This window comes from Fusarium subglutinans, assembly GCF_013396075.1.
Source record: "Fusarium subglutinans strain NRRL 66333 chromosome Unknown NRRL66333_c0000041, whole genome shotgun sequence".
NCBI lineage: Eukaryota > Fungi > Ascomycota > Sordariomycetes > Hypocreales > Nectriaceae > Fusarium > Fusarium subglutinans.
In genome coordinates, this window is record NW_023502104.1 from 55,206 (window position 1) to 75,737 (window position 20,532).

Consider the following 20,532-nt stretch of genomic DNA (forward strand, 5'->3'; position numbering starts at 1 on the left):
CCAAGACGGTCTCGTCTTGTCTTCGGCTTGAGTGCTTCCATTGTTCCAAGACAGGAACAGGAGCTGTTTGACAAACAAAACGGATTAAGATCTTCGACTAGCTCGGTTGTTGCAGTGTCAGATCTGCACGGGCTTGCTTATCGGCCGACGTCTCGCTTCAAGGTCGTATGGCATGGCAGCACAGTCGCACCCTCAACTGTATACTTGTAGAGCAATTTCTATGACTTCAACACGACTCAGTCCACCCCAGATAGAGACAGTCCGTGTGGGGATGCTCGTTTCAGGTTCTGAACAGTCCAACCCAGCTCAGGCTATCTGCATCCCATACGATCTGGGGAAGCCCAAGACCGATCAACTAGATCTGGCTGCCTGCCATTTTAGGTTGGAAGCCCGTTTGGATTCGCTGTTTGGATTCGCTCCATCAATGCCATGATAGTGAGGGGATCGCTGCCTCATGGTAATCCTGCCATCATGCAAGCCACCTGTGATTACCCGTGGCATTCTCGCAAAGCTAGGAGCCTCCAGCCAGACAATTTTTGCGTAGCGCTGATAGGTGAGGAGGACGTTGAGTGAGGGCTCTGGGCAAATGTCATCTGTTGTACGAGGTGTCCCTACATTGCACAGAGCACCGGAGGAGGTGCCTCGATGATTCTATACTCCCTGATTGAAGTGGATCTACTCGGTGCTGCCAAAGATTAGGGCCGTTTATTGGTAGGAAGAGGAAGTCGTCGTTGAGCTTGGGCGAAGCAAACACTATTCACAAACGGCTATACCCAGGAGCGGTCTAAGTCAGTGAGTGGTACGGAGTATATCAGGATGCCATCGGCCGCAGATCTTCTGGTCTTTGGATCTCTTGTTTCTTTCGGTCTTGTTGATTTCTACTTCCTCAAAAACTCCAAATTCTGTCAAGCCGAAGTTGACGGGAAGTGGTAGGCTTAATTTTTTACTCAACTGTCCAATAAGTCGACGGCAACAAACTCATTGTTCACTTATACCTCTTTCGTTACCGAGAGTCCCGACGGACGAGTGCTTGCAACCCGGGAACGACGTCAAGCTTTGGACTTTGTCTTTTCAAAGCCGTGGGGTCCTTTTTGAGGCTACTACTGTGATAAGACATCACCCAACAAGGAAGATTGTCAATCTCTATGAGGCAGTTCGACAGGCAGCCACTCTGAGTCTTGTATTAGACTCTAGTCCTTCGTTTTCACTCTTCGAGTACCCGTAACTGGACCGGCACAATGGTCAGTCAAAGCTGTTACTCGACAGATCCGCGGCGATTTGGGCCGAGCCGGGTGAACATCTTCTCATACCCGGAGCGTCGGGGGACTGCTTACCCCATTCATCCTGACACGAGGACAACTATTATGAGTGAGAGGGATGACGATGTGACTCCCCAGAGGAAGCGCATCGCGGTAGCAGTAAGTGAAAACCTCCCCCATCCCCTTCCTTACCTGGTGTGTGGTGTGTGTGCGAGACTTACATAGTTGTGTAGCGGGCTAACAACAGATTCAGTGTGGTCGGTGTCGAAAGAGGAAGATTCGTTGCAGTGGTGATACTGGCAACGGAGGACCATGCACCAACTGCAAGAATGCAGGCCATGAGCCTTGCCAGTTTCTCAGAGTATGTTTTCACGTAGAGCGATGCTGTGTAGTTTATTACTTACACTATGGACTAGGTTGCGTCTCATGAAGCACCTATCGTGAAGAGTGAAGGCTTTACTTACAGTCTTGAAGCTTCTCGACAGTATCAAGCGAGAGGAAGCTCTGCCATACCGGCTCTGCCTTCGACTGCCCCAGCTTACACTGATGGCGTGACATCCTACACCAGTGATCCATTTGTCTATCGTACCCCTACTGCCTATGGATATGGTGCGAAGCCGTACTGCCCCCTTGCAACCTGGGGTCATGGATACGCGGATGATCCAAGCTACTACAACAGCATGTACCAAGCACCCTATCATGACTCGGAATATGCAATCAGCCATCGAATCGCCTCTGGAACCACAGGAAAGTCTGCCCTCTGCGTGGACATGGAGCCAAACTACAACTACAGTGGCCCAAACAGTGTCACGAGCTTGGTACATCGACCTGCTCCAGTAACCACGGACTCGGCAAGCCTCGCGTACCAGACCATGATGCCAGACTCCACCAAGAGCCTGGGTTATCAGAATCTCACTCCTGACTCGAAGAGCCTTGGGTTTCAGAACATGGCAGTAAGCGTCAACATGGGGGATAGGCTACTGCCTGCACCAGTAGGACGGACTGCGCTACCCAACTCGATGGGCTCGTCTTACAAGAACGATTCTGGTAGCTCTATCTACAGCAGCAGTAGTAAGTCGTCGCAAGTTTCGACGTCGGATACGTCGCCTGTGAGCAGCACCTCCGAGGCGCCCTCGAGTTACACAAGTTACGAGTCCTCAAGCATGCCCTCCACCTCGGGCTGTCTGCCCTCGTATCCTGCGAACCTCGCTCATCACTACGGCCGCCAAAGCAATGACTACTACTCCTACACTGGTCCTTCGGATGCATCCGTGTTGGGGCCGACCGATTCCATGCGTCAGGGCCCTGAGATGACGTACCGCTACATAGACACAACCAGCTCAGTCACTGCGGCACCTCCAACTACTACTCGTCGCGACATGCCCACCCTTAACAGCGGTGGCATATCATCCTACCCGCTTGGCCATAGCAACACGCATTACATGACGCACCAATCTGCAGCTTACATGGTGCCTCCTGGCGATCTTGGAAGCGTTGGGACAGACGCCGCCGCGGACAGCTACCGCAAGGCCACGGGGACGCTGCGAGCTTGATATCTATTTGATACGAAGCGGGACTGCTCGGCTTAGCTGCGGCTACTACAACTGTACATTGTTTGCTTGCATTGATACACGGCTTTGAGGTTTTACAGTGCGCTATGTTTTCATTGGGGCAGGCATTTGGGTCATTGCCATTGACATTTCACTGTCTGTTATTACAATGGCTGGCTTGGGCCTTTACGGGGTCAACGGAGTTGAGGTCGTTGACGAGGCACGAAAACGCACAATATATGTTGTGATGGGACGAATGTCCAACCAAAGTCAGCTCGCTTGTCATGGACGAATTACTCATCGATCATCCCGCCGTCGGAACAACCTCGACTTGAGAGGCTATTAGTCCTCCAGAGAATTCACAAGACGATGAGCACAGCGTTCACCGGGGAAGCACGTCAAGCGTTGGTTTGTGCCACGGTGGCGTCTCGGTCGAGTCTTATCTCCCACCCCGATACATGAGTTACGTGTTTTTTTCTTTCTCTCTGCTTTTCCATTTTTATTTGCATGATTGGTCGTCAAAGTGTGCAGCATATCGCTCTTTCTTACCTTTGACCTCCTCTGGCGTTTTATCCCCAGGGCGTTGCAGGACCTTGCCTTGCCTTGCCTTGCAGCCCTTGATTTTGGAGTCATTTGGTACAAGAGAGGAAAATAGGTTGCTGCGTCGGTGAACACAGTCATACCATTGGGCCCAGACTGCATGAGTTATCAGACCTTGGAGTTCTGGGAGAACGCAAGTGAGGTGTTTTGGTCTGTTCTGTTGGGTGCATAAGTCTGTACATTGCTTTTTCTTCGGACAACAAAAAATGGTGAAAGTCAAGATTGAGAGAGAGGAGGAACTGGGCGGATAATGGATGGATAATGAAAGACTGGACTTTGTCTAAGCTAAGCCAGAAGAAAGAGCTGACGTCGTTTGACGGAGCACCTGTGTACATGTACGCAGCACCTTGAGCATTGAGTACTCATTAGTGAGTCTGCTCTTCAATAACATGTATCTTTACGATGTGTAACTATTCATTGTTCACCGATCTTGCTGTGAATTGTCTTCCGAATGCCAATTGGCAAATTTCGAAGCCACCCGGCAAATAAATACAAGACACTATCAAATCGCCATCATCCCGCCAAATTAGAGCCCTTGAGTTGCAATATAAAACCCCTGATATCGTGTAATGAGGCTCACAATCACATGGAGGAGATCAACCCAGAATAGGAAAAAGACAAGTCGATAGTTCCAGGCCCACAGCGGGGTTCTTGGACGTTCTAAAAACGGAGCTACTCTGGTACTTTTCCCTACAAGAGCCCGGAATCAGCACGTTCGTGTCCCGTCGCTATAGTGGCTAGAGCGGTTCACTCACTGGAGGGGAGGGGAAGGGATGGGAAGGGAGAGCCAAATTTGGGTGATGGGGGGTTAACGTAACTGATGGGTAATGCTGTGACTTCCCCTCCACGGGCTCCGTCATAACTGCTGTCATCATCTGCTTTCTGTTTGGCCAACTTTGCAATTCCTGATATTTTCTTTTCTTCTTTGCGACTGATAGGTTACAAGATTTTATATCCGAGGCACAGACTTGCGCTTCGATCTTAGACAATTGAGCCCTCCAAGCTAAGCTATAGCTTCAGTGTCGCGGTCACCGCCAACAACCAACATCGCAAATATGCAGGTTCCTCTACTTCGCCTACAATGCGGTGTCAACTCGTACGCCTGGGGAAAGAAGGGCAATGATTCTGCCGCTGCGCGATTTGCGGCCGCTACGCCCTCTGATGACCTGAAGATCGAGTCTGATACTCCATACGCAGAGGTGAGCATCTTTCTACATGATGTGTCTATAGCTCATGCTAACAATTGTCTGCGCAGTTGTGGATGGGAACTCATCCATCGAACCCTTCTCGAGACCTCAACACCGGCCGAACTCTCCTCGATCTCTGCGAGGACAACCAGTCCCTCCTCTCGCAAACCATCTCCTCCCATTATGGCAGCAAGCTTCCCTTCCTCTTCAAAGTGCTCTCCATCGCAAAAGCGCTCTCGATCCAAGCCCACCCCAACAAGAAGCTCGCTGAGCAGCTCCACGCTCGCGACGCAAAGAACTACCCCGATGACAACCACAAGCCCGAAATGGCCATCGCCATTACTCCCTTCGAGGGTCTCTGCGGTTTCCGACCTCTCACTGAGATTGCTCACTTCCTCGACACAGTGCCTGCGCTGAAAGCGCTCGTGGGTGAAGAAGCTGCCAAGGAGTTTGCGCAGATTGCCAAGGATGGTGAGGAAGGTGTCACGGATGAGAAGAAGAACTTCTTGAAGAAGGCTTTTGGTGCGCTCATGGCGTCGTCTGCTGAGGATCTTGCTGAGCAGATGCCCAAGCTTGTTGAGCAAGCGGAGAAGGAGGGCGCTGAGTTTGCTGGCGGTGGTGTCCCTGCTACTTCTGGCGAGAAGCTCGCTGAGCTTGTGAAGCGAACACACGGCGAGTTTGGCGACGACATTGGATGCTTTGTGCTCTTCTTCCTCAACTTCGTTACTCTGGAGCCTGGAGAGGCTTTGTTCCTAGTCGCCGACGACATTCACGCCTACATTTCCGGCGACATCATGGAGTGCATGGCAGCTTCCGACAACGTTGTCCGCGCCGGTTTCACACCCAAGTTCAAAGACGTCTCAACCCTCGTCGACATGCTAACCTACAACTTCGCGCCCATCGAGCAACAAAAGATGACACCCACCGAATATCCCTACGCAACACTGAACCGCAACGCCTACAGTTCCGGCTCAGCAGTGGTGCTCTACGACCCACCCATCGAGGAATTCAGCGTCGTGCGCACCCTGCTTCGCGGCGATGGCGCAAAGGCTACTTTTGAGCCTATTGAGGGACCTAGCATTGTCATCTGCACGAGTGGGAAGGGAAGAATCGCGGTTGGGCCTACGAGCTATGAGATGAAGGAGGGGCATGTGTACTTTGTGGGTGCTACGGCTGAGCTTGTTCTTGAGAGTGAGGGGGGTGAGGATGATGAGTTTACGACGTACAAGGCGTTTTGTGAGATTGATGATTCTGAGAAGCAGAAGCTATAGATAATTAAGGAGGGAGGGGCGTGAGTGTGAAAATTGGTGTTTGTGGTAGATATACTTTTAATGAGGAATAAAGAATCATGATGGTATCTGGTCTGATATTGACTTTGGCATTGGTTCATGCTGCATTCGAAGCTGATTCGTGAAGACTAAGGTAGGTAGGTAGGAGAGATGATGCGTAAGTTTGAACTTGAAGGTACTTCTTATCCGCCTGATCAATGCTGCTTATATACATCTCAACACCTGGCTTTACATACAGTTCATGAGGTATCATGATACCGTGCCCCTAACTAATCATTGGCCACACGCTTATCGGTGTCATGATAAGGAAGCTTCCCCTCAAGCCCCTCCAAATGCGGAACCTCTTTTCCTCACCGCCTTTTGTTCTGCCGCGGAGGATGCTTCCTTGGCACTGGATCAACAGCCTCAACTGTTAGAGAAAGACTAAGCACCATCACGATTGACACGAGACGACACGACATGATACCCGACGATTACACTATTGAACAATAATAAGCTTTCAACTATACCTCAACTCTATTCTACATACTTCATGGCATGACATAATAACTCTATTCGCTTATAAAATCTGTCACAGCCTCTCTCCTCTTTTGCTCACTTTGCCGATCCCTTCTCATCTGCGACGCGCCCTCTGTCTTAGTCGCCTTTCCTTCCCCATACCATCCCGCCTCGGCCTGTGAGCACTCGGGCCTCTCTCAACTCAGGTTAGTCCAGTTTTTTCTCATTGAATTCATGAATCTCCATGTGCTTCAATTCCCTTTTTCAATTGCGCCTCGCTTGCTTTTGTCTATTCCTTGTCGTCTCGTCGTCATAATGTTTCCTTCCTCGGGTTGATTCTCATCGCAACATTCTGTTTAGGCGGTGGTATCGGGGCAGGATGGCTAACGGGCAGAAGCCTGCGCGGGACGAACTCAAGAACCTCCAAGAAGATCTCGGCCCCTACTACCAGATTCCCTTGAAGCCTAGGCGAAGCGGTACTCATTCAAGGGAGAATAGCTTTCAAGAGTCTCAGCGCCAGTCCTCAAACACGCCCGAGCCGAAACGATCAGGCTCTAAGCGACAGGATCCTTCGAGCAGAGATTCCACCCCAAACCGTCCGACCAAGTCGAGAACCAAGAACCATAGTCGGGACATTACTTCAGACGTGGGCACGCCGAAGAGGTCGCCGAGAAGTGAACATAATACCCCGCGGCCGGAGTCGGTGAAGCCGGAGCGCCACAACCGCGAGATGTCGCAACGAAACAGAAGCGGACGGGCGTCCAACCGCAACAATGGTAATACACATGGAGAGGAAGTACAGATATGGGAGCTGTGCAAGAGTCAAGTGGGGGAGATCGTCTCTGGAATCAATGCCGAGAATGACAGTCTTACGGAACTTGTCACGATGGATAAACAAGTCGGTACGATGGACTTGGAAAAGATTCCGAGTGACTCGTTGAAAGAGATGGAACAGCTTTGTCGGACAGGGGTTAAGCACTCGGAGGCTAACATGTCAGCACTCAAAAATACTATCGAGCAGCTCAAAGTGTTGCGCGCCGTGGTGCACGCTAAGGAACAGCAGGATGCTCAAGCAGCGGGGCCTGGTAAGAGGAACGCTCGAGACAGTACCGCGGCAGCATCTTCGCTCTACGATTTTGACGGGGCTGGTGATTCACCCGTGCCGAGCCCAATTGGAGGATCAGCAAGAAAATATGGTGATCGAGCAAGAGAACGCGAACGAGAACGCGAGAGGGAAAGAGAACGAGATCGTGACAGCATGCCCCCAAAGGCCGATAGTGTCGAGCCTCAGGGGTCAGTTGGAAGCGGTGTCGGATCAGGGAACAACAAGTCCAAAGTTGTTTTCTCAAAAGGCGACGCAGTTGCATTCAAACCCAAAACGTTGAATGGGGATACAATATCAGACTGGATACTTGGTGAGGTCGCGCAGGTGATGGGCGAGGGCAAAAGCAGACGATACAAGGTCCTCGATATAGAACCCGAGGACCAGAGCAAACAGAAGGAGTACCGATCAAGTGCCAGCAGTATGATTCCCATCACACCTGAGAGTCAAGCGTCGACCTTGAAGGATTGGGAATCAGGCAAGGTGGTGCTAGCGCTGTATCCTAACACGACCACGTTCTACAAGGCAGAGGTTCATAGCATGGACAGCGACGGCAAGGTCAATCTGAAGTTTGAGGGGGAAAATGACTCTTCAACACTACAACAGGTGGAGAGGAGGTTTGTGATTGAATACCGAGCATAAGCCTGACTGCACCGTAATATACGTTGCTGCCGGGAGATATGTGCCAGGAGTTGCTATATGCTCCGGTGCGTTTAATGATAACGTTGCAGTGGATATGATAGGCTTCCAGGAAAACAAGTCCATAGAGCAGTTGCTTACGACGCAATAGCAAGCATCAATTGAGTATTATTACCGTTGATATTGGGCATGATATGAAGTTGACCGAAGGACCGAAGTGAAGTGATTTGAGGCCTACGCTAATAAGAAGAGCCTCGGAGGTTATTAGTGTTGACCCTTGCCCTCCATCCAATGGACGAACGGACTGGATGTCGGTAATAAGGTTGTTTTTATGGCTGGAATTTGAGCCAGGCCACTCAGGTCACCCTAAGTCTAACTTCTAAGCCAGACCGCCCAGCCCAGCCCAAGCCCAGGTCAGGTCGGGTCGGGTACCTTACAGTGACCGTATCTCATTTCAGGGACTGGACAGGGGACCCAAGTGGCCTATCGTCATAAGGGATTGGCGCTGTCAACTGTCCCCGCCCGCGTCGTTGCCCCGTGCTGGGCGCTAGGCCGAGAGGGGCTCAGGGCCAGGGGAAGGGAAGCAGCAAACAAGAGGGATTGATCATTGACCCGTCCGTCCCTTTTTTTTCCCCTGACGGGGGGGAAAAGAGAAGAGTCCAGATTTGATTTGATTGATGCTTGATACTAGATCCATTTCTGTTTGAGGGCACGTTACTGTAGTATTCCAACGTCTACGGAGTACCTACGTCTACGTCTAACTACGTCTTCATTCGAGTGGCAGTCGGCGTCTCTTGTCGAAACGACCTTGCGATACGGATAAACAAAACAAAACAAAACAAAACAAACAAACGTTGCGATACGTGCCAACGAACAGCACAAGGTGTATGTATTCGGTCTTTTCTATCTGCGACAATCAACAAACGACTCGGGAGACGACAAGAGTGGGAATCAACAGCGGGGAGATACGAGAAACCTGGAGCCTTGATTGCTTTTTGTCAACATCTCTCGCCTTTCTCTGCGAACAAAACGTCAGACAGCAACAATTACATCCTTCAATCAACACCCGTTGTAATCTGGCACCCCATTCTCTGTCCTCCCGTTGCATCGGAGAGCGTTGTTGTCTTAATGGTATCACTCGAGAAGCGAGGCTGACACATTGCGCTGCGAGCAGGTTTTGAAACGAAACACGACAACTCAACCCAGCCCGACTCCCTTTGTATTCCTATCCCATCACACCACCACCACCTCCTCCCACGAGCGCATACCGAATCAACATAACCGGACACATTCTGCACAAGCCGCAATCATGGGCGGCCAGTTCTCAAAGATGATGGGCAAGATCTTCGGATCAAAGGAGATGCGCCTCCTCATGCTCGGTCTCGACGCTGCCGGAAAGACAACTATCCTCTACAAGCTCAAGCTGGGCCAGGACGTCACCACGATTCCCACGGTCGGCTTCAACGTCGAGACGGTTACGTACAAAAATGTCAAGTTTAACGTTTGGGACGTCGGCGGTCAGGACAAGATTCGTCCTCTGTGGAGGCATTACTTCAGCGGTGAGTTATAACGGACGGCCCCGAAGAATGGAGTCAAATACTGATGCGTTTTGGGGGTGCAGGTACTCAGGGCCTTATCTTCGTTATCGACTCTTCTGATAGGAACCGAATGGAGGAGGCTAGACAAGAACTTCACCGAATCATCAACGATCGTGAGATGAAGGACAGTCTACTACTCGTGTTTGCCAACAAGCAAGATTTGGCAGAGGGTATGTCTCCCTTTGACCCCCCTCCCCCCGTTGTACTATTCCGCTAACGAGGTGTAGCTATGAAACCCCAAGAAGTCACCGAGGCTCTTCAGCTCTCCAAGCTCAAGGACAAGGTTTGGTACGTGGTGCCCAGCTGCGCCACCACGGGCGAGGGTCTTCTCGAGGGTCTGGCGTGGTTGTCCAACAATGTTAAGGCCCCTCCGACTCCGGCTAAGAAGTAGACGCGGAAGCGAGTCATGCGACGTTTCTCGTCTTCACCCTGAGGGCTATCCAACCACCACACTATCTCGAAACGATCCCGAATTCTTTTCTACCTCCCGAGCCTGCATCTCGATGTCAAGAGGTTACGAGCGATACTACGCTTGAGGCAAAGGAGGATGATTTCGCCCACACCACATCTCGGGATCATAACAGCCTTCGTCTCCGTATGGAGAAATTACCCCTCAAACCCTCATCTACGCCCTTTCCAAACTCCTCACGCCAAAACAACTCGCCGAATTTGCTGAAATACCCGGACTGTTTATCATATCTTTTCTGCTTCTTCTTTTTTCTTTTTTCTTCTTTTTTATCTTATTTCCCATGAGGGAAGTAAGACCTTGAAACTCTTGTTGATGAAGGGGGGATGTGGGGAGGAACTTTACACGTACAACAACAATGATAGATAATTCACACGGGTGGAGCAGGCAGTTTGTGGAAAAAGAGAGAGAGAGAGAGAGAGAGAAGAGATAGGCAGACGTATCTGAGGCATGTCGACCTCGAAAGTCTTTTTTGTATTGTTGAAATCTTTGCCGTTTGCTGCTTTTTCATGCGCTCTTTGTCTTTTTTTCCGTATCGTTGGTGAAAGAGATTCTGTTAAAAATAATGTCACTGGGCCCCCCTTTTCTATGGTATTTGTCTTAATGATATGGCACCCTTTTTTCACTTCTTGGGGTGGTGATGTGAGATGGTTGGGAGAAGGGTGAGTTGGCGATGTGGATTTAATGATGAGTAGAGGGTAGGCAGTTAAGGTGAAGAGAGACAAATATCACCATATTTTAACTCTTCATGCATCCTTGTTCATGGCAGCCCATTCTCCTCCAAGCGGTACCTGGCTGCTTTTTTTGCTGACAGCAGTGCTTCCTCAAACTCTTATATAGTTGTTCCTCAGCTGGGAAGAGCGTGAACTTGAAGACTACCACCCGCTATGCTCCTCGATGGACCATACAACTTTCACATGTATCCTGAATAAGCTGTAGTGAACTAATCTCCATTATAATGAACGCCGGGTATATGCTATAGTAACCGTTCTATCTATCCGCTCGGCCCAGAATGACAGTCAAAATCCGTGTATACATGAACGCCGTACCACGCCAAACAATAAACATTGATGCAATCCTCCCCTTGCCCGACGATGTGAAAATGCGTTGCACACCATCTACAAAAACACTAAGGTGGTTCAGGAATCTGACAGTAAACCATCGAAGGGCGAATAAATGGTTCAGGCCGAATGATCGATGGGTGAATGACCCAAGGACGAACAGTTCGTCGGGCGTGGCCTCTTACCACCTTGGAATCCTACTCCTTCTGCCTCTTAGCAGGCCTTATCAACGAGTCATCCGGTAATCCACTCCGCTTCGTACCCGGAAGGCTACTCGTCCGTATATCGTTATCATCTTGACTCACGCGTCGGCATGGATACTCGTTCTTGCAGCCCTCGAAACAATTCGCACTGACACGGTCGCCGGTTGAGAAGAAGGGAGATTGAAGGGCTTGGGCGGCTGTGAGACGCTTTGAGGGGTCGTATTCTAGAAGACCGGCGAGGAGCTTGTAGCCTTCTGAGCCGAGAGAGGCAAGTGGTGGTGTGCCGCCAGGGGCGCTGGTGTGGTTGATGGTGCTGTAATACCACTTCTCGAGGTTCGAACCGCCTGGGGGAGGTGGCGGTGGATTGCGGGAGCCGTAGTGGCCGTGGTGGTGATGAGGATGATGATGGCTGTGGTGATTGTGGTGAGATGAAGCCATGGAGTTGGCGAGAGTGTTGAGTTGGTTGTATTCGGGCATGGTCGATAATAGAGGCCACTTATCCTTTGTTGGTACACCCATGATTTCGATAATCTTTTGCATCTGGTTGCGTTGAAAGGGAACCGTCTTCTTGCTATCCATTTTGGCTTCCTCTCCCTTAAATATCGGCCTCAAGGAAAGAAGTTCGGCGAAAATACACCCAACAGCCCACATGTCGATGGCAGGGGTGTAGTGATATGAACCGAGAATGAGTTCGGGAGCCCGATACCAGATAGTAACGACAACCTTATCGCCACTGAAGAGAGAGTGCAGTGGTTTATCGAAGCGACGTGCTAGACCCAGATCTCCGATCTTGACTTCGCCTGATGAAGTGACCATGATGTTGGCGGGTTTGAGATCACGGTGAAGAACCCAGTTGATGTGTAGGTACTGACATCCGTTGAGGAGTTGGAACATGATACTTTTGATGGTTGCCGGGGGAATCGGATGTCGTGGCTGTTGTGTGTGATGATGGATGATTTGTAATAGATCATGCTCAGCATACTCAAACACCATAAAGATACACTTGTCCTCGAGCATAATTTCGCAGAGACGGATAACGTTGATGTGGTGAAGTTCGCTGCAGAGACTCATCTCACGGACGGCACTCTGAGAGATGCCCGTGTAGCTGATCTGTTCACCTTCCTTGTCGGGCTTGAACTTCTTGATAGCGAATTCACCAACAGGCTTGCCATTGCGGCCAACAGCCTTGTAGACCCGTCCATAGGTACCCGAGCTGATGAAGCCAATGATGCGGTAACGATCTGTGATTCGGACTTTGGGCTGATACCCAGCTGAGCGATCGTGAGGTTCTACATGATGACGTTTTTGGTAAGCGTGAGCAGGAAACCCGAAGCCGTTGTGAGGACGGAGAGGCATCGCCGAGGATCAAGGCTTGTGTCTCGGTTGGTGAAGGGTGCGTTTAACCACTCGGCATTGGCACGGAAAGACGAGTGAGATGACGATGGTGAGTGATTGAGGCGAAATGTGAAAGGCTGGTCGAGAGGTCCACAGCTGCAGACGCCGAAGACGGAAAAAAGAGAACGAGACACCGAAAGATTAAATAAAGTGATGACGATGACAGAAAAGACGCTTCAGCTGATGAGACTTTTAAAAAAAAGACGTTGAGTTTGTTGATAGCTCGGCAGAACCGAGACTCAGCTGAACTGAACCGAACTGAACTGAGCTGAGTTGAGTCGAGTCGAGTTCGAGTCAGGCAAGTCGTTATTCAAAGTCGACACCTCAGGATAGGTAATCTTTTCCCTCTTTGGACAAGCATGCGGCGCAAACCCCGAGTGAGGCAAAAAAAGGGAGACTTTAAAGAAGAGGAGGAGAAGGATAAGGACAGTTAAAAAAAGGAAATCAGAGTACTCCGTAGCTGACGACAAGATTATGTACGTGGAAATGACAATGAATATTGAATGGACACGGAAGAGATACAAAATGCATGCATGCAACGGCTGAGCTAGACTAGACTAACTATCTAGTGCAGTGTGACCGACATAGGAGGCAAGGAACTTTCGATAGGCGATATATGCTCGTGAGATGTGACAAACCCAAAAAGATGAATGAGGATTGGATTGGATTACTAGGAGTAGAGAGAGGAAAATAGAACGGACTCACCCTCAAAAGACGCCTGAACACTCCTCTTCAAACTCCCCCTGACGACACCCAAGCCAACGGATCCCGGGCCCGAAGCCCCCGTCGGCGGATTCGTTACACTCATTTACTCGCGCCGGGAACCCTCAAAAAAAAACGGAACGGTTCTTCCGAGCACTGTCTCTCTCTCTCTGCCTCTCTGTCCCCGTAAGCGGGATTCCCTCAAATCAATGATTTGATTTGATTTGCGAGTGGAGTATCACCCACAGGAGACGAGATTGGATGTGCCCGTCCGTAGTGTCAATTCAAAAAGGAAAAGGTTTCCCCGCGCGGGGAAAGAAAAGGTAAGGTAATAGAGCGTAGGTAATAGCTTCTCGCCTTCTTTGTCCTAATGCACGACGCGTGAGAGTTGATAGGATGCGCATACGAGATTGTGTATCCCGTGCAGCACCCCTTTTGACTTTGGCGCTGTAGACTCTAATAAAACGACAAAAACGGCACGGCACTGTAAGGTTTCTCGGGAACTGCAGCCGTTGTACTCAGTTTCCCAGTCCCTTGCGGCGCGGATCTCTATCCTTTGGGGGGGAGAGACGCGATATGGGGTAGGTAATCGCTGCGGAGCCCCCTGTGGAGATTGGAAATAAGATGGTTATGAGTCTGAGTCTGGCTGTGAGAGCGATCGGTTGCGCTGGCGATGGGAGGGTTTGCGATACGAGATAAAGGTGAGAATGGGTTTGGTATGATTGAGATTCACGCCTCGTGTTCCAGAACTTTGCGACTGTTTGTCACATATCAGTGATGACTAAGCTGGCTTTTTGCTGTCAAGCTTAGGTTGTTGGTGATGGTTACATTGGACACGCTTTTGGAATGATCATGAACTATACTTCTCATGCTATCGCTCTCAATGGCCTTATCATTGAAAGGCATCTGAAATTGGTCAATTAGCTCAATTGACATCAACAAAGAGACGAGACCCCCCAGTCAGGACTAAATGATCTTCATAACGTCTTTTCTTGCTGTCTACCACACACTAACTTGAACGCAAAATACCTTCCCCTCTAACAAACGCTCAGAGGTTCTCTCTTATCGCGGTCCCAATTTCTCAAGCACTCTAGTACCCTCCTCCTCCCACTCCGCCTTGGTAACCCACATACTCTCCTTGTCCGCCATAATGTTGGCCAACACCGCTCCGCCAAGGAACACCATGTGTCGGCGTCGCGGAGGATCTTCTATCCGCACCTTGAACTTGCTCAAGCGCTCAGGGTTGCCCTGCAGCGCTCGTGTAAGCCACAGCTGCTTGAGCTCCTTCTCCAATCGCGACGGAAGACCGGGATACATGCTGCTACCACCAGACAGAACAATAGCCTTGAACAGAGACGAGCGGATGTCAACGTCGGCGGATTGGATGGTGTTGAAGAGGAATTCGCCCAGACCGGGGGATTCGCTATCGACGAGGTGGGGCTGGAAGAGACACTCGGGCGCCTCGAAGCGCTCGCTGCCAACGCGGATCACACGTCCGTCCGGCAGGGTGTAATCCTCGACGAGCACAGTGGTGTCCTCGCTCAGGCGCTTGTCAAGCTCGAGGTCGTACGACACGTAGCATAGCTTCTCCTTGATCTGGCGGACGGTTTCGAAATCGGCGGTTCGGTTGAGGGCGTAGCCGCGGCGCAGCAGCAGCTTGATGAGGTTGCGCGTGACGTCTCGGCCGGCAACGTCTAATCGCTTCGTGAGGTGGTTGAGGACCACGGATTCGTAGACGGGCACAATGTGTGTGACACCATCGCCTGAGTCGACTACAACACCGGAGCTAAGACCTACACCGCATTGATTAGCTTAGCTCTGGCGCAAGAAGCATTGAAGCTTCTGGGTAAACTCACCTTGGGCGTATAGAGCCAGAACGGCCTGAATAGCGACGTAGACACCGCCAAAATTATATCTATCAAACATAACCTCGCACATCTTCTCTCGGTTCTTCAGAGGGTTCATAGGAGGCTCCGTCAAGAGGATCTTCTGGCCCGTAGGATCGACCTTCAGCTTCTCATAGAAGGTATAATCCCAAAGATGTTCCATATCATCCCACTTCTTAACGATGCCGTTCTCCATGGGGTAGCTGATCTGGAGCATTGTCCTCGCGGCGGCAGCTTCGTCACCGCACATGATATCCTTGATGACAAGATCGCTATCGGTCTGCTCCTCGGAACGAAGGATCGGTCGGCCTACGATGGAGGGGTATTGATGCTCGGGGAAGTTCTGCGCGGCATATCCGACCTTGAGGAAACCGGTACCTCCGTCGAGGACTAAGCGGTAGAGATTCGAGGTCAGCTTGCGTCAGGGGAGAGATGGGGAGCTTCTGGAGCTTGTGGGGGAAGGGGAGGAGCTTACCAATGGGTGGAGGGTTAGACATTATGGCGATGGGCCACGACGGGGGGATGTGTATTGGGAGAGTTGTGAGGCCGAAGGAGTGTCGTGTTGGTATATGGGAGCTTCAGCTTAGAGGAGGTTGAGGTGGTCGTCAGTAGTGGGGTTCGAGTGGCCGACCGTCGTCAGAGGTGGCTGAGGCGGATCACGTGGCGCCCCGCGAGCTGTCTACCTTAGCTTCCGCCATGTAGACTACCTAGAGACCCCTCCCAAGATAAGTGAGGGAATTCAGTGCAAGAACAGTTTTAGAGCTTCATCAAGCTATACATATATCAATTTACGTATCGTCAAGTCTTTGTATCGGCCATCATGTCCGAGCTCCGTCTCCTCCGGCGGAATCTCCGCTTCCTCGTCCTCAACCCAAACTCATCCACTATCATGACTGAGGGCATGGCCAACGCCATCCGCCAAATGTCACTCCCAGACGTATGGTACACAGACAGCTAAAACAAAACAGTCGTCAATTCTACACAGGCTGATGTTTCACAAAAGTCAGTTGAGATCTATACCTACACGGCCCCTCCCCACTCCGCCCCAGACAGCATCAACGACCAGGAGGGCATCGACCGCAGCACGCAGGCCGTCCTCGATGACCCCAAGATCGAGGAGGAGCTTGAGTCGGATAAGTACGACGGCGTTCTCGTTGCGTGCTTCAGCGTTCATTGCCTGGTGTCAAAGTTGACTAGGTATCGACATCTTGCAGTGACGGGGATTTTTGAAGCGAGTATTCTCACGTCTCTTTCGCTCATGGCCGCGCCGGATAATGCAGGCAAATGGGGAATCGTCACCACTGGAAAGTGGTGGGAGGATCACTTGTCGCATGGTGTCAAGAACTTTCTTGGGCAGCAGAAGGATGGCGTGAATAACAAGTTTGCTGGTGTTTTCTCGTCTGGGCTTACGGCGGGTGACTTTCACACTGTTCCTCCGGAGAAGGTAAGGGAGAAGCTTAAGGAGGCGACAAGAAAGTTGCTCAATGAGGGGCAAGTGTCAGTCGTACTCATGGGATGCGGTGGTATGGCTGGTCTGGAGGAAATCATCCGATCAACTGCTATTGAGGAGTACGGCAAGGCTGACGGCAACCTTGTCTACATCGTTGACGGAGTCAAGGCGGGCGTCATGCAGTTGGAGCAGATGATCCGCAGCAAGAAGATCTTTCGATAAATCAGCAAGCGCTTCGTTCTATCTGTAGAGCCATATCTGCGACTGTCTAGTACGCTGCTTGAATACAAATAAAGAATTCATTCCGTGCGTGTACCTTACGCTTTGTAGCATCGTGAACGATTAATGACGATAAGTCAAGGCAGCATTTGTCGCAGGCTTCTAATCAACGCGCCTTGTCCTGCCCCAAACCTCATCGACATCCTTCTTGCCCTTCGTTTCTGGCACGTTCCAGAACACAAAGATAGCAGATCCAGCGGCTAGACCTGCAAAGATGAAGTAAACCCATCCGTGACCGCCCAGCAAGTCGTTAAGAGCTGAGTTTACAATTGGGAAGAATTGAGCGACCAGGAAAGTCGCTGCGTAGTTAGCTGCGAGACACCAACTCTGCGTGGCGCCAACAGCCTCTTGTCCGACCAGCTCGGAGGAGATCAGGAATGGTACTGGGCCCAGACCAACTGCGAAAAAGCCGACAAAGGCGACGACAGCGATGGCTGAAAGAATCTTGACTCCAAAGATGATCGAGATGGCTAGGATGAGAGCGCTTGATCCTTGTCCGATAATCGAGGCAAGGAGGCAGGTCTTGCGACCGAGACGATCGGGAAGAGGCGCGCATGCGATAGTAGTGAACAAGTTGACAACAGAAACGAGAATAGTGAGCAGTGACGAAGAGACAGGGAGTAGGTCAGCAAGAAGAGAAACGGAGTACATGATGATCGAGTTGACACCGCAAAACTGCTGGGCAAACATGATGCCCACGACAGCAACGATTGCAGGCCTGGTATCAGGATCCTTCAGTACTTCGAAGAATCCAAGATGCTCAGTCCGTTTCTTCGATGGTGATTCGGAGGCACTATCCGCCTGAAGCAAGCCGTCTTCTTCGGAAGCATCATGGTCATCTGAGTCCCAGGTCTCAGTCTCCTCATGGATGTCGTAGCCGTTGCCACGAATTCTCTGTAGGGTCCGCCTGGCCTTGGGTGCATTTCCCTGCGCTGCCAACCAAGATGGACTCTCTGGGACGACGAAGAGACCCAGAGTTTGCGCGGTTGCGATGAAGACTCCAGTAGCAAGGATCCATCTCCAAGCAGTACCGTAGCTCAGGAAGAATCCCATGGTCTGAACCACCAGGATACCAAAATTGATCGAGATCTGCGTCATGAAGCCAAACAGTCCACGTTCCTTGGGTGGTGCAATCTCACTGATGTAAAGAGGGACAACGACAGTCGACGCTCCAGCTCCGATACCAGCAAACAAGCGACCGAGCGCCATGACGAAGACGCTTCCTGCAACGGTCTCAACAGCTGCCCCAAACAAATAGAGCAGACCCGTGATGCGCATCGCAGGAAGGCGTCCACGTTTCGACGAGAACGGTCCAGAGGCCAAAGCTCCCAACAGCCCACCAACCATGAAGATGGAAGATATCGTCGCAAACGAAGCCTCGTCCATGGGGATACAATGGGGCATGAAGCCAGAACCAGCATCGTCATCTTTCGGCTTGTAGACCAGTCCCTTGATCTTGTCGAGGGCGGAGATCGATTTCTTGCGGCATGTAATAACGTCCTGGGGTGCGTTGAGTTCAGCCTAAGATAGTTAGTTAGCTATTATCACGGCGATCTTGCGGGAAACGTACCAAGTGAAAGCCGAACTGCAACGACCCCAGGGTCGTGATGGCGATGAGCAAGATCAGATACCCGCTGACATCGCGGAGTCTGATACCGGCCATTCTGGCGGTCGGATATTTCGTCGAGAGAATGGGTTGGTGAAGAGGTAAGGTTGAGTGAGGGAGGGTTCAAGGTGAGGATCTGGGGTACGGATAGGCTATAGCTTGAGTTAGCTTGTGCTGGGGGTGGGTCCATGTGCGCTGTGGCGGCGTGGATTACCCCTGTTTTCGGCCCCCCTGCGTTCATCATGACAGTGGATTGGAATGAAAGTTTCCAAATCCGGGTTATTGGAGGACAACCAGCTGATTGACCTTTATCTGAGAGTATTTCATGAACTTTTGAAGCGAGTCTTTCCAGGGTATCAATCTCGTATTGGTTTGACCAATGTTGAGATGGGATACGTATGCATGTTGGTCCCTTATCATAAAAGCATGCCGATTACCCGGGAGCTCAGCAGTCACGAGAGTTTGGGTCTGGTAAACTTTTGTCGCAGATACTTTAAATACATGCCAAGCCCCAATTAGGTAGTTCCCGTTCCTGTTAACTTGTCAGAAATCTTTATGATTCGCTGTTGCAAAAGCCATTATACTTTAGACAAATAATTCGTTCCCGAACTACCCTGAACATGTCCGAAGAACCCACCGACGAAGAGAAAATACTCTATTTTGAAGAACGCAACAAAGACCAGAATGAATCAATAATATTCTTACACGGTGGCGGAGGCAGTCATGTTGAATGGAAGTTGGTTGCTCCTCAGCAATCACTGTCCTCTCATCACCTAATCCTCGTCGACCTCCCAATGCACTCTGGATCTTGGGATATCGGGCGTCCTCTCACGCTCGCATCAGCTGCTGACGAAGTATGCAAAGTCATTCAAAAGCACGCCCATGGCGGAAAAGCACATGTCGTTGGCCTATCTCTGGGAGGTTTCATTGCTCTCGTTCTCACATCTCGCCATCCCGAGGTCCTGCTGTCGACGTTTGCAACCGGTGCTTATCCTTACAGAGGGATGTTTAAGTGGTTCATGGAGCACCCCATGGCGATGTCGATTGCGAATTGCATCCAGAACATCCCTGGCGTGCTTGAGGTATCGCTGCGATGGCAGGGAATTGACTACGAAGAATGGCTCGCCGAAACGAAGAAGAACACTTCACCGGAGAGGGGCAATTCAGCGGAGAGGAGCAAGGCGATGAATAAGGAACTCAGTGCCTTTAGTATGGAGGACGTCAAAGCTGTTGCATATTCTGGGGTCAGGACTTGTGTTATTGCGGGAGGGAAGATGGACCAGATTGATCCTGTACGAGATATGGGTGTTGTTCTGAGAGAGGGAGGACAGAAGAAGGGAGTCAAGAATGAGGCTGTTGTTGTGAGGGATGCGTATCATCCTTGGCATTTACAACTGCCAGAGTTGTTTGCTGCTGGAATCGCTGCTTGGGTACAGGAGAAAGAGCTGCCTAAAGAGTTTGAGATCTTGTAGCATGGTCAATACAAGGACAGCCGAATTCGCAAAAAAACAGGTAGAGCCCCTAAGGCAGTCAATAAGAGTTCACTACAGAATTGCTCATGCCACTTTCAAGGGCCTGGTTCGGGCTGAGCGCGCCTGCTTTAGGCAGAAACCGTAGTGAGGCACCTTCTGCAGCCGCGGGCTGACAGGACTTGCATGGTCTTACCCTCCATTCGCATCAGCCGCATTATGCGGGGATGCTATGATATGATATCCCCCAACACAGGAATTGTCTTTTTATCTTCTGGTTTATAATACCATGA

At 50.8% G+C, this 20,532-nt stretch overlaps 9 protein-coding genes across 9 annotated transcripts; 6 read left to right on the plus strand and 3 right to left on the minus strand.

The window, feature by feature from the left end:
• Window positions 1-1,238: 1,238 nt before the first annotated feature.
• Window positions 1,239-2,812, plus strand: FSUBG_4493 (transcriptional regulatory; the record flags this gene model as incomplete). Its single annotated transcript, XM_036682488.1, has 3 exons — window positions 1,239-1,418; window positions 1,513-1,620; window positions 1,676-2,812. The coding sequence occupies 3 exons, from the start codon at window positions 1,239-1,241 to the stop codon at window positions 2,810-2,812; spliced, it is 1,425 nt and encodes a 474-aa protein (XP_036539908.1).
• Window positions 2,813-4,464: 1,652 nt separating this feature from the next.
• FSUBG_4494 (mannose-6-phosphate isomerase) lies at window positions 4,465-5,867 on the plus strand (the record flags this gene model as incomplete). The annotated part of the gene is made up of 2 exons (XM_036682489.1): window positions 4,465-4,608; window positions 4,665-5,867. The coding sequence occupies 2 exons, from the start codon at window positions 4,465-4,467 to the stop codon at window positions 5,865-5,867; spliced, it is 1,347 nt and encodes a 448-aa protein (XP_036539909.1).
• Window positions 5,868-6,762: 895 nt separating this feature from the next.
• FSUBG_4495 (SAGA-associated factor 29) lies at window positions 6,763-8,127 on the plus strand (the record flags this gene model as incomplete). The annotated part of the gene is made up of 1 exon (XM_036682490.1): window positions 6,763-8,127. One exon carries the CDS (start codon window positions 6,763-6,765, stop codon window positions 8,125-8,127), a length of 1,365 nt encoding a protein of 454 aa, XP_036539910.1.
• A 1,306-nt stretch (window positions 8,128-9,433) lies between these two features.
• On the plus strand, window positions 9,434-10,113 carry FSUBG_4496 (ADP-ribosylation factor 6; the record flags this gene model as incomplete). Its single annotated transcript, XM_036682491.1, has 3 exons — window positions 9,434-9,683; window positions 9,746-9,892; window positions 9,950-10,113. 3 exons carry the CDS (start codon window positions 9,434-9,436, stop codon window positions 10,111-10,113), a joined length of 561 nt encoding a protein of 186 aa, XP_036539911.1.
• Window positions 10,114-11,446: 1,333 nt separating this feature from the next.
• FSUBG_4497 (CMGC CDK CDK8 kinase) lies at window positions 11,447-12,808 on the minus strand (the record flags this gene model as incomplete). Its single annotated transcript, XM_036682492.1, has 1 exon — window positions 11,447-12,808. The coding sequence occupies one exon, from the start codon at window positions 12,806-12,808 to the stop codon at window positions 11,447-11,449; it is 1,362 nt and encodes a 453-aa protein (XP_036539912.1).
• A 1,803-nt stretch (window positions 12,809-14,611) lies between these two features.
• Window positions 14,612-15,932, minus strand: FSUBG_4498 (actin 2; the record flags this gene model as incomplete). Its single annotated transcript, XM_036682493.1, has 3 exons — window positions 14,612-15,342; window positions 15,406-15,825; window positions 15,911-15,932. The coding sequence occupies 3 exons, from the start codon at window positions 15,930-15,932 to the stop codon at window positions 14,612-14,614; spliced, it is 1,173 nt and encodes a 390-aa protein (XP_036539913.1).
• Window positions 15,933-16,255: 323 nt separating this feature from the next.
• Window positions 16,256-17,107, plus strand: FSUBG_4499 (DCG1; the record flags this gene model as incomplete). Its single annotated transcript, XM_036682494.1, has 2 exons — window positions 16,256-16,372; window positions 16,421-17,107. The coding sequence occupies 2 exons, from the start codon at window positions 16,256-16,258 to the stop codon at window positions 17,105-17,107; spliced, it is 804 nt and encodes a 267-aa protein (XP_036539914.1).
• A 159-nt stretch (window positions 17,108-17,266) lies between these two features.
• Window positions 17,267-18,827, minus strand: FSUBG_4500 (glucose transporter-3; the record flags this gene model as incomplete). Its single annotated transcript, XM_036682497.1, has 2 exons — window positions 17,267-18,685; window positions 18,735-18,827. 2 exons carry the CDS (start codon window positions 18,825-18,827, stop codon window positions 17,267-17,269), a joined length of 1,512 nt encoding a protein of 503 aa, XP_036539915.1.
• Window positions 18,828-19,390: 563 nt separating this feature from the next.
• On the plus strand, window positions 19,391-20,242 carry FSUBG_4501 (AB hydrolase superfamily yvaM; the record flags this gene model as incomplete). Its single annotated transcript, XM_036682498.1, has 1 exon — window positions 19,391-20,242. The coding sequence occupies one exon, from the start codon at window positions 19,391-19,393 to the stop codon at window positions 20,240-20,242; it is 852 nt and encodes a 283-aa protein (XP_036539916.1).
• Window positions 20,243-20,532: the final 290 nt, after the last annotated feature.